At 42.7% G+C, this 17,480-nt stretch overlaps 1 protein-coding gene and 1 long non-coding RNA gene across 2 annotated transcripts in view; one reads left to right on the top strand and one right to left on the bottom strand.

Annotated features, from left to right (window-relative positions):
* Nucleotides 1–120: 120 nt before the first annotated feature.
* LOC125972576 (uncharacterized) lies at nt 121–616 on the bottom strand. The gene is made up of 2 exons (XR_007482854.1): nt 476–616; nt 121–333 (listed from the first exon to the last, which is right to left on the bottom strand). It is a non-coding gene; the product is annotated as an uncharacterized lncRNA (long non-coding RNA).
* The window catches only part of LOC125972547 (rho guanine nucleotide exchange factor 17), a 40,926-nt gene continuing 23,640 nt past the window's right edge, over nt 195–17,480 (top strand). Inside the window, exon 1 of the mRNA XM_049726298.1 lies at nt 195–5,138. Within this exon, the coding sequence (XP_049582255.1) occupies nt 195–5,138 (4,944 nt within the window). The remainder of the gene's footprint in view (nt 5,139–17,480) is intronic.

Here is a 17,480-nt window from a genome sequence, read left to right as displayed (position 1 = left end):
TTTAGCCAACAATTAAGCGTTGGTGAGCATAAAAAAGTTCGACTATGGAATGGCCAACATGTGAGTTTTAACAACAACGGAGTGTTTTTCAGAATTGGATCAAAGTTGTTTCCTTTAGGCTGCGAGATGCAAATGGATTTTTATTCAAAAAGGATGCAGCGTGCAGCATGACACAACAAAGACAACTATGAACAATGGCAGAGAGACACAAGAGGAGTGCACCGGTGTACCGCAGCGTCTCTTTTAAGAACTCGTGGGGCGCCGACAAAAGTGAGGAGCAAGAAGACAAAAGTGAGGATTTGGAGGCAGCCGGTGGCTCTCTTCCTCTGGAGCCTAGCGGGGCAGAAGAGCGTCATGTCAGTGCGTCAAGCAAAGTTTCCAAAATCTCTGCCACCACAACCACCGAGACCGCAGAGCCAAAGAAAGCCTCCTCCGCCCCTCTCTCCTCCATTTCTCCCTCTATCCGCCAGCTCACCGAGAAATTCAGCTGCAGTGGTAGAAGTGGGGGAGGAGGAGGCTCCGAGAGGACCCACAACGCCTGGCCGGGAGACCTTGCAGCGGTGTCGCGTCGGGGCAGCACACTTCCCCGCGTCAGAGCCTCCAGGAGGAGCAGTTCTCTGTCTCGGCTGTCATTGCACCAGGACGGCGTTGCAACATTCTTCCCGGACAACAAGTCTTTTTTGGACAAAGTGCAAAAGTTTAACTCCAGCACGGACTCTGTGTCTGGGTCGGACTCTGAGAGAAGTAAAAGTCGGACTTGTGCAGTAACAACGAACGACAACACTGGTAAGAAAGAATCTTGTTGCGCATCTGATCCCCGAAAAACTTGTATTGTCAATGATGAAGAGGACGTCACGATTCGTGGAACTTGTAAAGCTCACAGAACTTACCTATCTACGCATTGCAATGAATTTATTTCATTGCATTCTGATAAATGGCCCAGTGTGACCAAAATCAGACAACTTTTTGATGAGAGACAAAAGCAAGTGCAGACTTTAAATCAGGCCAGTAAATGTGATTTAGGCCAGCAAAGTAAACCCGAACGTTGCCCCCTTTTGGATAAAAGAAGCAAACTTCCCTTCGCTTCATCTAATGAAGCCAGAAGTCCATGTTCGTCCGAGGCGAGCTTAGTTGAAGGACAGAGCCCAAACAGCACTGCTGTCAAACAGACACTTTGTGACACTATGGACTTGCATCCCAACATCTACGAGCAGCAGTATGCACTTGGTGAGAAGACATCAAGTTATTGTAATAGCATTCATAGTTGCTCTCAGGTTTGCCGTGATCAAAAAAGTAGCTCATCTCCATTCAGATCTCACAGCCCCAGCTCTGAGGCAGAGGCTTACCCTAAAACTCCCACACTGATCGAGGTCACCCCTGACCCCCACGATGACCTTCAGACCTCTGCTACTACTTCTCAGAGCGGTTTGGTCAACCAGGAAGCCTCCTTCTGTGCCTCCTTCCTTCAGGAGCCGAGAGTGAGGGAGAGAAGGGTTAGTCGGGGGGTCGGGCTGGCGAGGGATAGTTTACATTCCTCACATAGCTCCTCTACAGATCCTGCCTCTCCCCCTTTATTCCCCCTCCGTGCTCCAGCTCCAGATAAAGCCAATACCTCCTCGACTGTAGCTCCCTCCTCAGCCCCTGCCAGAGTTGACTCTCTTCGAAGTTCCCGCTGGAGGTTTAGCTCTGGAGATGAAGAGGAGGAGCATATCAGGAGAAAAAGAGGAGGCTGGAGTGGCCCCTCTCATCTTTTTGTTGGCCTCAGTGGAGGAGAGAGGGGCACCACAGAGCGAGGTGACAGTTATTTGTTACGCACTAAAAATGGCCGGTGGAGTGCAAAGGGCTTTGGTCGGTCTTCTGGCAGTGAAGAGGAGAGTCCTGGTTCTTTAGGACCATCCAGTAGGGAGGCTGTGCGACGCCGCTCTCTGAGAAAGAAGAAGCGGTTCTGTGGCGGTGCTTTAGCGACGGGCCGTGATGATTATAACGATCGTGATGGCGAATCAGACGACAGCGACAGCGAGCCCTCTCTGACCATGGAGCATTTGGATAGGCCTCGCCATGCCACAGGAGGAGAGCTACTGCCAAGAGTATCACGGAGCCACTCTGCAAGAGAACCAAATTTTCATAGTAACAGAGCCAGGGTGCAGCAGCAATGGGAGCGCATCTCTTCACCTGCAGTAGCGGCATCTACAACACTTCCCGGTGTGTCTCGAGTATCAAAGGTCAACATCCCCTCTTTTGGCTCCAGTTATAGCTGTCGATATTCCAGCACTGAGACATTGAAGGTGGAGGACCAAGCTAGCTGCACCAACCGTGGAACAAACAAGAACACTGGTGGGGACAACACTGACAGAAATGCCTCTTATTCTATGCTGAGTAAAACATACTATGGGAATTCTACCATGTACCGTTCTCCTAGCTTTGGACACGGGGATAATTTTCCTCGTACCCAAGTCTGGACTCGCTCCAAGATTGTGCCCACAGTCACTTCGACTTCTGTGGTCCTTGCGAGAGAAGGTCAATTAACTGAGGCTGTGAGATTACAGCAAACAGCAGGAGGGGATGAGGCAGATGTTAAAAATGGAATATCCAAGTCCAATCCTGATATCACAACAGAAACAATGAGCATGCTAAATTTTCTGAAATCCGACTTATCAGAGCTGAAAGTGCGGAAAACTAATGAGAAAGAAAAATGCCGATTGGGGCCACAGAGTCACATTGGGACCTTATTACCCTCTGGTCGTCGCTTGTCCCTAAAAGACTTGACAGCAACTCTGCGGCGTGCAAAATCCTTCACGTATTCTGGTAAAGCCCCAACAACCGCACGTTGTTACCTGGCAGGTGGTACAACAAAAAGAAGCACCTCAGAGCAACAGTTAGACCTGAGTAGAGACAAGACTGGAGCCAGGTTGTCCCTATCAGACAGGGAAGTAGAAAGCGATGGAGGTGACTTTAGGCTTGGAAGTGGACCAAGGTTGTTGGATTATGGATATGATGATGACGACAAGGAAGTGGTGCCCACACCATTGCAAGAAAGGTATGTGCAGGAAGCTAGGCAGGTTATTCAGGATATTTGCCAGATGAGCACCAGAGAAGATGATGATATTGATATGAAACGTGTGAATGATTTTGAAGATGAATGTTTTACAATCACCAAAAAAGATGAAGAGAAGACTAAAGTAATAAGTACTGAAGGTGAGGTAGAAACAAACCAAGGGGCTGAGTTTAAGACCACACCGGGAAAAGATAAACATGAGAGGGAGAGGGAGATTGGGGAGAGGGAGAAGAGAGAGAGGGATGGACAAAGTATGCAGCTGGAGAAGCTAAACAGTAGGGATACAGACTACCAGAAGACGGTGCAGAGACAGAACAGAGAGACGGCGAGGACGTTACAGAAAGGGGATTCGGAAGAAAGTGTGTGCTATGACCGCTCTGTGGATGAACTTTCAGGCCACGAGTCTAGTTTAACAGATGAAGGGATTGTAACAGAGCCAGAGATTGGCCCCAGTGACCCCTCTGAGAGGGTTTTCTTGGGGTCAGGAGGGGTTAATTTGGGGTCATGCATTGCTCGGGATGTACTTGGGCAGCCTGTCACCATATGGAAACAATCAGCGCTCCATGAAGAGAAAGGGCTTAAGAAGGAAAGAGAGGAAATGATGGAGAACAACACTGGCTGTACAAATCGGCTGAATGAAGTCAGCATACCTCCCTCCTTGCCTCACTCCTCCTGTCTGGAAGACAACTGTGTCGACACTTTCAATGATGCAACCAACCAGAGCAGCGCTGTACTGCAGGCATCGACTGGTACTCCGGGAGGCCTTGAAGCACCTGCGACTCCAAGTACTGTTCGTCGAAGACGCAAGTTTTCCCCTCCTGGTAACATTAACGCACCCTCAGAGGTTAGTAACAGTACTGCAGACTCAACAACCGCCACTGATACGAATGGAGAGTCAACAGTCTATCGCTCCCTAAGTGATCCTATGCCTCAGAGACGCTCTTCTGTGGCAGAGGAAGAACATTTTTCTTCTGTTGACAGCAACCTTTTAGGATCGCTTGCGCTCAAAGGTGGAGGTCCACCAGAGACCCCTTCTATACCCACCTTATCAGAATACCAGGGAAGTGTGGCGAGTGACTTGTCTGGATACAGTGATGGCGGACTTTGGGAAGAGGTCGTTGGCGACTACGGTAGCGTGATCAGGAGCATTGTAGCTGAGCCAAGAGCCATGGACAGACTGATGAATGACAATCATGGAAATGGCAAAGCTCCCAAGAAGAAATCATTTAGTGACCCCAGTCGACGTAGTGATACATCTTTGCTTTCCCATAATGACTCTCAGTTTAAAGCTCAGTCCGCCAGCGCTAGACCAATCAATGAGCTGGATCAGTCAGGCGCGATCCCACCTTCCAGCAGCGAGCCAATCCTGAACAAGCATAAAGAAAAAGCGTGGGATGTAGAGGTGCAGCCTAAAGAGGACTTAACCACACACTTAAATGATTGTCACCATGGAAATAGCAATACTGATATCAAGGAGACTGTCAATCCAACCCACGAGAACATTGTTGTAGGTCAAGGTGGACAAAAGAAAGCAGAGGAGACAAGAAGGTTTAATTTTGACCTCAAGCTTGCTGAAGCTTTATCTCCCAGAGCAATTCGACGATCCCCGAGAAAGCGCCCAAACAGATTGGCTCAATTTTTTTCTCATGAAGACCCCTTTGAGCCCCCAGAACTAGATGAGCAAGATGGTCACCGTGATGAATCTGCGCTCACTCCTCCTCTTCCCTCATCCAGACCAAAGACCAGAACTAAACATGTAAGACATGCCAGCGAGCCTGCCACGTTTATACCCATCTCACCACCACCACGACCACAGCCTTTCAAGGAAGGGAGCAGTCTCTCACACCAACCTACTGGAGGTTCTACAGCCCTGAGTAAAATCCCAGTAGACAAGCTTCCATCTCTGGAGGATGTGACCCATCTTAGCACCCCTGAAAGAGACACAGACGGTCCAAGGCCTCTCCCTGGGACTCGGGATGGGGCCAGCGAGATCTTCGCCAGTCAAACTACAGGAGCTGTATCACAGAAGGGTTTGGACCATGCTCCGTCTACACCAGCCACTCAGAGGACCAAACCTAGAGTGGTAAGTTCATATTTATTTAATTGTTGTTGTTGTAGTATAGCTTTGACATACACCTTCATATTCAAAAAAACATTTTGGAGTTTGAGTATCTGGCATGCTTTGACAACAACCTCTCACGTAGAAGAGTGGAAATTAATCACAGTTGGGTATTTTGACCACAGAGGAATTACACGTTATTTGTCACATAAATGCGTTTGAACAGTCCGTAATGTTATCTGGAACATTTGGTGCTTTCTTACACTTACAGCTTACACGTGTGCTGTACTTTTGGCAAGTTGTACCGTCGTGAATTACGTGCCATATGGTTTGTGGAAGAGTGCATTTGCTAGACTACCATTACCATTACGGTCTGAGATGTGTTCAACAAACATCAGAGGATGTTATTGGTTTGATTAAACAAATGTCAGAAAGACGGCATTAAGAAGCGGGCCAAGATAGTCAAGTGCATGTGTCTGTTCGTCTTTATTCGTTCCCTCCAGTGTGGATTCCAGCCAGCCAAAGAGAAAGAGAGGACTCAATAAGCAGTTCAGTACCACTCAGAGAATAGTTTTTTGTATTTCAATGCTAAATGATTTTATCATATGACTCAATGGACTCAATGAGAGAGGACTCAATGAGCAGTTTAGTACCACTCAGAGAATGTTTTTTTGTATTTCAATGCTAAATGCTTTTATCATATCTTACAGTGTAAAGGTGCTCAGCCAGACTGGATGCCAATACAAAAATGAACAGTAGTTCTCTTGTTATGTAATGCCACAAAGGTGTTCAGAGCAATTCTTGAATTGGCTTTACGTAAATTGTGACTGAAGTATCTAAGGAGTGTATATTTAAGTGTCTGGATTTTTACTTTGCATTTGTAGGGGGGTGGGGGTGGAATAGTCAGCACTTGCTGTCTGTTTTCTTTGGTTGCTTTCCTCATCCAATGTTGTTGCCGTAGTGACCGAAGCAGTAGCTGGTGAGTGACCTCGGCGTGCAGGAAATGGATTTAGGAAAATAGGAAGTTGTTGTGGTTACAGAAGTGTTTGATGATGTCCATTACTACTTGCTGGCGGGAGCACATTGTGTGTGTGTGTGTGTGTGTGTGTGTGTGCGTGTGTGTGTGTGTGTGTGTGTGCGTGTGCGTGTGCGTGTGCGTGCGTGTGTGCGTGTGCGTGTGCGTGTGCGTGTGCGTGCGTGTGTGTGTGTGTGTGTGCGTGTGCGCGTGCGTGTGCGTGTGTGCATGCGTGTGTGTGTGTTCAAAGTACCGTGTCCTGCTACTTTGTGTGTCTTCTCCGTGTGCATATTTTTAGTCTGGAATATATCAGTGCCTTCTTCCTAACATGTTGTTTTTTAGAGCACTGCACTGCTGCTTTTCTGCAGCTTGTGTTTGTGTGCATATGTGTGCGTGCGTAAGGGACTGAATGTAACAATAACTCAAGGAAGTTCGCTATAATGGCTAAAGCTATAGTAGAGTACAGACAAGATACAGTTAGTGAAAGAAGACCATTAAGGGAGAAAAAAAGTTCTTTGTTGATTGTGATGACTTGAGGTATTTTTTCAGTCTCTAGCTGCTTTTTTTTTTTGCTTGTATTTCCACCTCTTCTAATCTTTTTTTTGTTGTTTATTCCTCAGCAAATGATTTTAGTTCAGCCTTTCATTCCAAACTCCTATCCTTACCTCATTGGTTATGTTGTTAAGATTCTTCCTTTTCTCTCCCCCTCTTTCTGGAACATAGCAGTGAAGTGAGATCATTTGTCTTGGTGTAAGCAAACCATGCCAAAATATCAGGTAGAGAGCTGGGGACAGGGGGGGTCAGAGAGAAAAAAAATCTGGCTAAAATAATGGAGATTCAAACTGACAGATTGCTGAAGAGTGAAACCATGACGGAAGAGAATGAGAGGAGGGGGTGAGGCAATGAAGCGTGATTACACACAATTACACCCATCTCCACTGATCCACAGCAACGAGGTCTGGTCAAAAGGAATATCCTAATGACCACTGTGACAGATAGAAGATTTAGTACAAAATATGGTGTACTTCTAACCTAAAACTATGTGTCAACTTGTCAGTCCTTCCAGTGGCATTGGAATAAGGACATCGTAGACATCATCATTCATTCCAACCACAGTTTATAATCTGAAGGCACGTATGACGTGATGCTGGTTGTGGTACTAATGAAGAGTGAGGTCATGAGGAGAAGAAGAAACTGAGGTCCACATCGAGCTCTACAGGTAGTGTGTTTATTTATTTGAGTTCAGGATAGACTTTCTGTTTTATCAGACCACCCAGAATGAAGCAAATGCCTCTTCTCTTGGCTGATGTTTTTCTCTCCCTCCACAAGTTGTCATGGTGAAAAGGTTTTACTAGCATTGATCAACTTCATTGGTCTGTTTGTCGGATTGCGTATTAGCTGCTATTTTTAGTGAACTCGTTGGTTGCAAGGCACACTCCACTTTCGGCTTTCTATCTCTCTTGTAGATTTGTGTATAAATCTTTTCAACTCTTGAGGATGTACAGTACAAGTATACACATTCTTACTTATCATGAAGAATGCGTGTTAAATGGAGAATTGGAGCAATGCCATGTCTTTACAATTGGGCAATGGTATTTTGAAACCAAGGAGGCTACATACCAGGACAGCTACAGCACCCACTTACCGTCTGATGTGCTTTTATTCGATTCCAGCGTCTGGAATCTGATCCAACAGCAATGTTCTAAATCATACAGACAACACAAGTCATTCATGATTTTTCCGTTTCAGGTTTGTACTTGTTGTCGGGTGGGATTCTATCATAACTGTTCCATCGGACAGTGAAATTGTTACATGGCACTTACTCGGTTGTTTGAAATGGCAAACTCGATGGGATGATGGCGACTTTCCCAAGGAGCCAGCAGATGAGAAGATGCACACTGTGCATTTTTTTCCCCTAAATTTTCCTAAAAAATATTTTCACAATGATGATGTCATGGCATGTTCCTTTGGGTTAGCAGGATGAAATGATTTCTCTAGATTTTTGACCCTGAGCTTTTCAGTCTGTTCCTAATCAGAGCATTCTTTTGTTGGTATAGTTATTAGCTATATTGCAGCCAACTAGTGAGATAACCTGCTTTTATTATTTTACTCTTAAGAAAAAAAGCAAGCGTGTATCTTTTTGATGGAATTGAATCACAGCTCACTGAGGACCTTACTGATCAAAATACAGATGAACTATCAGTTACAATAAATAAAAAATACCAGTGATTCATACAACCTGTCATTTGTTGTAGTTAGGTCCATCATGAGTTCTAGTGAGTATAATAACAAGTCATTTGACCTACAAAGCCTACTGCCATGCATTTAAATCTGGTTTCTCAAAGCGAGGCAAAATGTCCGTGGGAGAACGGCCTTTGGTTGGTGACAGTTGGAATATGCTTTCATGAACTTTCCCTTCTAAGGACTGCCCCCTTCTAAGAATTTGGACTTTTTACTCAAGCCTTGCCAGCGTAAAGTCAGGGGAGGTTCAGCCCTTTGAACATTTGAATAATATTGGCATACCCTCATCATGTGTCTGTCCGAGTAGCTTTCCTCTGGCCACTCTTGCACTAACTGGCTCAGTGTGTGGCTCCACCCTGTGTAATTACAGAGCGCTTCGCTATGTGAGGAAAGTCTCCTCTGAAACAGCATTTTCCTGCTCTCCAGCTGCTTTCTCAGCACATACTGTTTTTTTAGCATACACTACATAATAAAAGGTGTGTTTGTGTGAATTATATGCAATCCAATTTTTCTTGGCTTTTATATTAATGAGGAGACTGGGCATAGTAAACCTTTGTCTCTAGTATGACTGATGTTATTAATTTTCATTCTTTCTCTCTCTCGCTCGCTCTCGCTCTCTTGCTCTCTCTCTCTCTCCCTCTCGCACTATATATATATATTTATATATACTATTTTTTATTTATATATATATATATATATATATATATATATATATATATATATATATATATATATATATATACTATTTTTGTGTATATATTTTTTTTCTTTCTTTTTTTTTTTTTATACCGACATAGCTTTAAATTGAATCCGATACGGAGAAACCCGTCCCCCCCCTTACCAGACACAATGTTGTTGATTTTGTGCTTTTGCTGAATTCATATGCAGGATTAATGATAATATTATGTAAACGTATTTTGTTGACTACGTCATTCATTCAATAGTCCAACTGTAACATCATTGTAGGGTGGTTAACGTCATGCATCCACTCACACACACTCTCACACTCTGTGGGTTGACTGCACCCTTCTGTCCATTTCTTGTCTTTTGTCATCCAGTTCAAATATGACTGTAGAAATAAATATGCCCTCCTCCTTCCCTAGTTCTTTTCTCCGACTCCCCCTGTCACCCGCTTGTCCTCACTCCTATGGCATCAGTGCGCCGCTTTGGATCATGCTCAAGCTGCCAGTTGAGAAATATACGTGAAAATGGGAACGGGAGACGCTGGAAGTCTCGCAGTGCCGTACAGGAATGGCTGCTGGGATCACGGATCAAAGCGCAGGGAGAGGAGGAAAGTGAATGGAGAGCAGCAAAGCTTAAAGCAGCATCCCAGGCAGGTGGTGTTTTTGTATGTGTATGTGTGTGTGCGAGATACAGCGTGGAGATGTCAAAGTTCCGATTCACGTGATAAATGAATGAATGAATGAATGAATGTTATCCTGTTAGTGTCGTCTTGGCGCAGTCCTTGTGAAACTTGGAGTCATTTCATTCATTTTACATCTCTACTGGGCTTTGCGGAGGTTTCATCTTCCTGACTGTTACTTACTTGGATAAAACATTTGATCCCAGGATGAGTCTTCATTGAAGTGTGAGTCAGCCTGAAGGAATGCTGACCTTAACTTCACAGAGAAAAAATTGTCCGAGGTCACGTGTGTGGGTGTGATTGAAAGGGTGAGAAACTGTGGCTAATAATTTTTGTTTTAACATTCATTTAAGTGATTTACATGTTGCCTCATTTTCCTCTTGAACTTTTTCTGTTCTTCCTGATGCATATTTTTGTGAAACAAAAGTGACATGTTTTTGACTTTGTGAAGTTTAATGATGATTTCTGCATATTGTCTGCAGATTTCCCCAGGAAAAAATAGTTTGATGGTCCCAAAGAAAGCTCCCATCACCCAATGTCAGCTGCGGGGTGATGTGGGAGGGCTTGTGTGTTATCCAGTCAGTCTTTGCTCAAACAATGTAGTCCTTCTTCACTCTTCAATGGCCTTCTTATTTTCAACAAGGCCTCCACCTTTTTTCCCTCGACGAAAATCTGATTTACCAGCTGGCGTTTGCATTGTGTGGTTTTCAACTGTTATTGTCCAAGGAGCGGGTAAATTATTCAGGTTTTTGTGTTATGTTCCTAAGGAGATGCCATTCAACAGAATGTCAATGTCAAATGTTGCTAAGCTATCCAGTCAGATTAAAAGCAGCAGAATCAACACATACCTGTGGTAAGATTGAGGTTCAAACCCGAGGCTGAAGAACCTCAAATGAAGTAAAAGCAAATACCCTTCCAATTGTTTACTTTTCCAATTGTAAAATGAATCTCAAACAAATTTGTTTCATAGTTTTTATCGTGCTATTCTGGACCACAACTTTGGTGAAATTAGGCCCAAATTATGTGTGACATCACTCAAGACTTGAACACATGTCAAAAGACTATTGCTTATCTCTTGAGACTTTAGCTCACTAAGCAACCCAAGAATGTACTTTCGATGTTTATTTTTTTTTAATGTTTGCTTTTTGGATAGTAAGTCGAGTTATTCTTGGGTTGGGTTAATCTTAGCTAATGCTAATATTACTTTCATAAGTAGTTCTTGAGCAATATAGCGTTACGAGGGTCGAGTTTTCCCAATCAAGGGCCAGGATTGATTGAAAACGTATTTCTGTCATTGCGTGCTTGCTTTAAATCCAACTTGTTTGTAACCCTTATAGCTGCTTGTCACTGTTGTTTTTCCAATGGCCCAAAGTAGTATTGATTCAATCTTGCTCTGAGCGTAATAATACGTGGTTGTTTTTGAATGTATATGACATGCCAGATTGGCTATAGCTCCTAAAAATGAGCGCAGAAGTAGAAAACTGCACAGATTCTGCCTTTTAAGGAGCCATTTCTCCTCCTATCCCTCGCAAGAGCCATAATTGTCTTCATCGAGAGGGTAGGGCAGGAAGTGGTTTAGGGGAGGCACACACACACACACACACACACACATGCATAGAGTGAAAATAGTTGCCTATTTTTCTTAAGAAAAAGGGTGAGGCTTATTTTTAGACACCAAACATGCCACCACTTTAATGTGTTATTTTGGTCACCCGTGACAACCGCGGTTGTGTGCACGTGCAAGTGCATGTGTGTGTATGTGGCTGTCGGAATGTGATGACATCACAGCATCTAGTGTTTCTGTTTGAGCAAGGCAAGAGAGAGGATGTTAAGGACAACAAAATAAATTGGCATTCTTTCCAGAACTTTTCACTCCATTAGCGTGTCTGTGAGCTCATCGCCTACCTTACATCACTTAACTTCCGTCTCTCAACATGTCTGGCTTTCTGTCTTCATGTCCTATTTTCCTTCTGACCCCATCTGCTCCTTTTGGCTTTCTTTGTCCCCCCCACCTCTCTATTTTTATCCTTCCCCGAGCCCACATCTGGATTTCATTGAAAGAGTGAACAGCCCTCCAGCGATAAAAGACTCCCTGGACTGCGCGTACGCACGCATGTGTGTGTCTGGGTCCTTGCGTGTGCTTGGGAAAGCATGGTCAGACCTAAATACAATCAGCCCCCATAGCAAAAGATTGTGAGCAAACTATCCAAGCATTTAGCCAGGTAATCATGGCTGCTCATAACAATAAAATGCCTTGTTGGGGCACATCCTATTACAGGTTTGATGATGTAATGGCATGCAGATTCTTAGCTCATAGTAAATTGTCGAAAAAGTTGAAAACAGGCACTTTCTTGACTTTTCCCTGGATGTCTGTAAGTAAGTTACAGATGTGGGATGAAATGTGTTGAAGTCCGTTAAGGAAGCTTCCGGCATAATATCAGAGCTGTCTTGTTGACGTAACCATGAATTTAAATATCTTATAAGGTCAGCCATACATTTCTGCACAATTTGGACATGGTGATGTCCTTTGGCTGGTTCTCTCTGAAAAGCACAATAAATCCCAGTTGGAGTGTGAAAGCAGCTACCGAGGAAGCGCATGAACTGTGGGTCAGCGTGAGAGAAGGTCAACATGGGAAAGCCAAGCACAATGCATTAATCAGGCTTAAAGCTCAACTGGAGCGGACAATACTCTATCTTTGTCTTTCGGTGGTGTTGCATGAGGCAACCACCTGTGTGCTTTTAGGAACCGGCGGTGGGGGACTCGAGTCATGTGACTTGACTCAAGTCAGATTTGATTCAGCAATTTTTGGACTTGTGACATGCTTAGCTTAAAACGTATGAAAGACTCGACTTGACTTTGACTTGCAACTCACGAGACTCGACTTGACTGAGATTCAAAACACAACCTGGCAACTCTTGATTCGCCTTTTTCCTTTTTTGTTTTTAAAAGAAAATTATTTTTCTGTCTCTGGCAGAAACAACAACACAGAATCTGCCTGTCTGCTCTCTTCTCACTTTCTCACAACAAAGAGGACAATTGTCATGTGCTTCACTATAGACTGTTTGAGCGATTCTAATGAGTGATGGAAGTTAAGTAAAGGACAAAAGAGGAATGCACATTTTGTTGATTAAGTCTAAAATTTTATAAGACTATATTACTTGTCTTGCCCCAAGTGATGACTTGACTGAAATCTAGTGCAGACTTGGCTTACTTAATTTTTGCTCTACCACACTTTGAAACTTGTTTTAAACATGAAGGTTAAGACTTGAGAGTTGCTTGTAACTTTTTGTCTGCATCTGTTTGTGTGTTTGTGTGTGCGTGCATGTGTGTGTGTGTTACACAAGCTCTATTAATAGGAAGAGGAATAGAAGTGGCCTGGGAATGTTGTCTTCTCCAGAAAAACAAACTTGTCCTTCCATGTGGATGTGGCAGGGTAATGAAAATGACAAGATAAGGGATCGGGGATGTTTTTTGTACCGGGAGATGCTGTTACTGATCTGGACGGCCACGCCTCTTTCCCAAAAGCAGGTACAGAGTGGCGTCCTCAGTTTAGTACAGTCATCTATCAATTTAGCTGTCCCGAATGTTGTCCTTAAGGCAAAGAAGACGTGAAACACGATTACAATTAAATGTTAAGCAAGTGAACATTTAATAGATACCGGGAAAAAAAGTAATTCTTTATTACTATTTTTCTGGCTGTGTGTGTGTGCCGGTGGATGTGGAATCCTGCATTCCAGTTATCTGGTTGTAAGCCAGAACATTTTGGAAGCACACAACAGCCAAAAGGAAGAGAATTATGGGAAATGAAGAGGAAAAGATCTTTGGATGATTACATCCATTCAGAGGCGTTATGATTCTTTTTAACAAGTCAACCTCCCAAAAAAGATCATCCATATCTTCACCTCTCATCATCTCTTTTCATCCTTGCCAATATTTATTAGACCTTTTTTTAATGTCTTGCAGCCAAAAATATTCATCATTATATTAGGTGGAGGGTAAAATTTCTGGGGCCTAAAAATAGCTTCCTCAATAATGAGTTTTCCGGTAATTCAGGAGCATTATCAAATGCGCTAAATTGGTTTCATGAAGTAAGAGACTTTAGTAGGAGTTTAGTGAGCGTGCATTCTCTGATCTAATCACTGCCTCTTTAAGCAACACCGGGACTGAGCCCACAGCCACACACGCATCCACACATAACGCACACACATGAAATACTGCCATATAAGGAGAGAGTGAGTGCATGGTTTAAAAAAAAGGGGGGGGGGGTCTCTTCTCATACTTTTATCCACTTATTTTGCTCTCCTAAAGTTCTTTGGCATCTCTTTATTCTTTAGTCATTTTCCATTTGAGTCAACTGTCTTATTATGCTGTTCTAACCAAAAAAAAAAAACAAAAAAAAAAAAAACACTTTCTAATCAAACTGTCAGTATGGAGTACGCACCGCCTCTTTTTGGAGAAATAGCACAAAGCTTTTTTTTTTCGTCCGTGGCGTTGCTAAGGGGTACACTTTAACTAAACGTCCTTTTGCTGCCCTGTTTAAATACAACATATTAGGTCACTCTGCTCACATAGCTATATGAAAATAAAACAGCTTTAATCTAAACTAAAAGCACAGTAGAGCTTTTTCTCATTTCCTCATGATTTGGATAGTATCTCGTGATAAGTTGTGTGCTTTATATCCAAATGTTTTTGCACAGCAACCTTAACGACACCACATATTTTGACTTTTTTTTCTTTTTTAAAAAAAGCTATCAGTGGTTTTGGTTTGCTTATTATTAACCGCCGTGTTGTGCACCGTTGCAGCTGATGTCAGTGTTTGGCAACATGAGCTTCTTGTGGGAAACCAACAATACTGAACAAGGGGTGGAAAGGTTCCTATAAATTTCTTGCAACTTTCCAGAAACCTTCCACAGGAAACTGAGGAATGATTAAAATAATCAGTTGGAAACATTCCATAAGGATGAATGATTATTAAAGAAATGGACTTGGACTTTTTATACATATAGTTATTTTAATTTTGCTACACTCATATTGCTAAGCCAATATTAAAGTGTAAGTTAACCCTTACGCCAATACTTCGAATAAATAAACCCCAGTTGGCGAAATTATACTGCACAATGTTGCAATGCAAATCTGACATTCTACAATTTTCCATTTATTAATATTAATTACTGAATATGACCCCAATACATTTTTTTGACCTGAAAAGTGTCCAACGGCGAGAGTTGCTTCTGTTCTGCTTAATTAATAGTTGAATTATAGTTGTGTTTATTCCAAAATGACTTAGCGGCTCTCACGTTTATTTAGTTGCAAATGTCTGAATGGCAAATATTTGGCTCGACGCTGTATTGTGTTTACGACCAGTCACAAAGTCCGCTGTGTCACTGTGAGTGGATATTTTGACAGCGCACTTGTTAATGTTTGTAGGATGAAGAAACCCCCTGTGGCGCCCTCGCTGTGTGTGTGCAAGTATATGTCGTGGAATGTGAGTGTCTCATGTGAGCAGTTATAAATGGATCTTCGGAGGATCCGGGATCAGTGCAAGAGAGAGTGCGTGTGTGCGTGCTTGTATTCTTGGGAGGTAATGAAAAAGTAAAGTGAGGTCCTCCTTTGTTTGCTTCATCAGTGTTTGCATTGCACAATGCTCACAAATGCTTGTGCTCATTTTGAAAGACTTTGCCAAGTGTTGACTTTAGAATGTTTCCTTATCAAGTTTATCTTTTCAGATGTTAAGAAAATACAAGGGAGTTATTGTTTTATAATGGGACCGACATTTCACGATTTCACACTTTGCTACTTACTGTTGTTCAGTTTGTGTTTTTCTGGCTAAACGTGTTCATATGGATTGACTATTGACTGTAGTAATGGCTTCACTTCTGTATAGTAGTGGTAGACTCCAACTGAGGTAAGAATTTGGGTTAGATACAGGAACAGAGCTCCTCCTTTCTTTCCATATAGCAGTGATAGATGTTTCTGAGTGATATCTGAGAAAAAATAAAAAAATAGCGCAATTAAGATACAGTAATGCCATCAAATGTGAGCAAGGAACACTTGCAGCTCTTAATTGAACAGGACAGTCAAACCTAAAAAAGCAAAATGAGACCAGTCGCAGTAAGCTCACATGTAGACTGATGGACTCCATCTCTTGTTGCCGCTTACTAGGCCACACCCCATGACTGCACACATCTAACACAATGGAATGGGCATAATTCATATTCAATAAATTGGATCGAAAAGCAACTGAGGCAAATATGAGGGCAGCACTTTGTTCTCGGCTGCAATCACTGCACGTGGATTGATTGATTTTGAAGTGACTTAGTTATTGCGTAGTGTACAGGGGTTAAAAATATCAGTTATTTAAACACTGGCTAAAATTGCTATACGGAGTATAATATTATCATCACAAGGTCACATATATCTCGATATATACTGTAGTACAACCACTTTACTAGTTGCTACAGTTAGTAGTCTGTGCAAAAAATCTACTTCATGGCATCATTCTGCACCCAAAATAATACCCCTACGTCCTATCTTGGTCACGTGTCTTAAACTTGGAACCAATTGATCAGTCATCCATTTGGATTTTGTTTTCTAACTTGTTATTCGATATTCATGACACAACTCCATTTGAATGAATTTGAATGATATATTACTGCTCTCTAAATGTCATCATGTCTCTCTCTCTCTCTCTCTCTCTCTCTCTCTCTCTCTCTCTCTCTCTCTCTCTCTCTCTCTCTCTCTCTCTCTCTCTCTCTCTCTCTCTCTCTCTCTCATTCTCTCTCTCTCTCTCTCTCTCTCTCTCTTTTTTCTCTCTTTTTTTCCTCTCTCGCTCTCTTTTTTCTCTCTCTCTCTCTTTTTTCTCTCTTTTCTCTCTCTCTCTCTCTCTCTCTCTCTCTCTGTTTCTCTCTCTCTCCTCTTTCTCATTCATGCTTTGTTCTCCATTCACAAGTTTCCATGGCAACCAGTGTTACATAGTAACAGTCTGACCAATAACAGAACTTGGACTCGCTGTCTAGCTACTTCTTCTCTTTTCTGCTCAACTGTCCCCATCTATTCCCACATCTTCCGACCTCCAAAAGATGTCTTTTGGACCTGAGATTCAGAGAGTGCTGTCTTGACATCTCTGCCCTAGTTCATCCCAAAAGTGTGTGATGTGGTTGAGGTCTAAGCGAGTCAAGTTCTTCCACATCACATTCATCCAAGCATTCCTTTGATTTGTGCACATGGGTGCAGTCATGCAGCTTTTGGGAATTTGGAAGCACAGAATTGTCCTGAAGTCATGGCATGAGGCTGAATTAAGGATAATTATTTAATCTCAATGCTTTTGTCCTGTTAATGGTAATATCTCTGCAACCAACCAGTTGTTAAGCTTCACACTTTGTAACCGTAAGTGAATGATTTTCTCAAAGTAGATGTATTCAAAGAATGCCGTGAATGAGGCATAGGCCATGGCTGCCTGCCGGGAATGTTATCACAGCATAAACTTTAATCGCAGCAACCCCAAGATTCCGGTAAATTAAAAAAGTAACTACCCTATATTTTCACGACTGTGCTAAGCCAAAGCACAATACTATGTTTATTGTTGGAAACCTCTACACACATGCACACATACGAAGATGTATGGATTTAAGGCTTTAGGAGGGGTCAGGAATGTAAAGAGCAAAAAGAGAAAATAGAGAAAAAAAGGGTTGCCAACTAAGGGTAAGAGAGGAATAAAGTATAAAGTAAAAAGGTTATAGTTGTCAC

Source organism: Syngnathus scovelli, chromosome 7 (genome assembly GCF_024217435.2).
Source record: "Syngnathus scovelli strain Florida chromosome 7, RoL_Ssco_1.2, whole genome shotgun sequence".
Lineage (NCBI taxonomy): Eukaryota > Metazoa > Chordata > Actinopteri > Syngnathiformes > Syngnathidae > Syngnathus > Syngnathus scovelli.
Note: the sequence above shows the minus strand (reverse complement) of the source record. Positions and strands in the feature narration are given on the sequence as shown.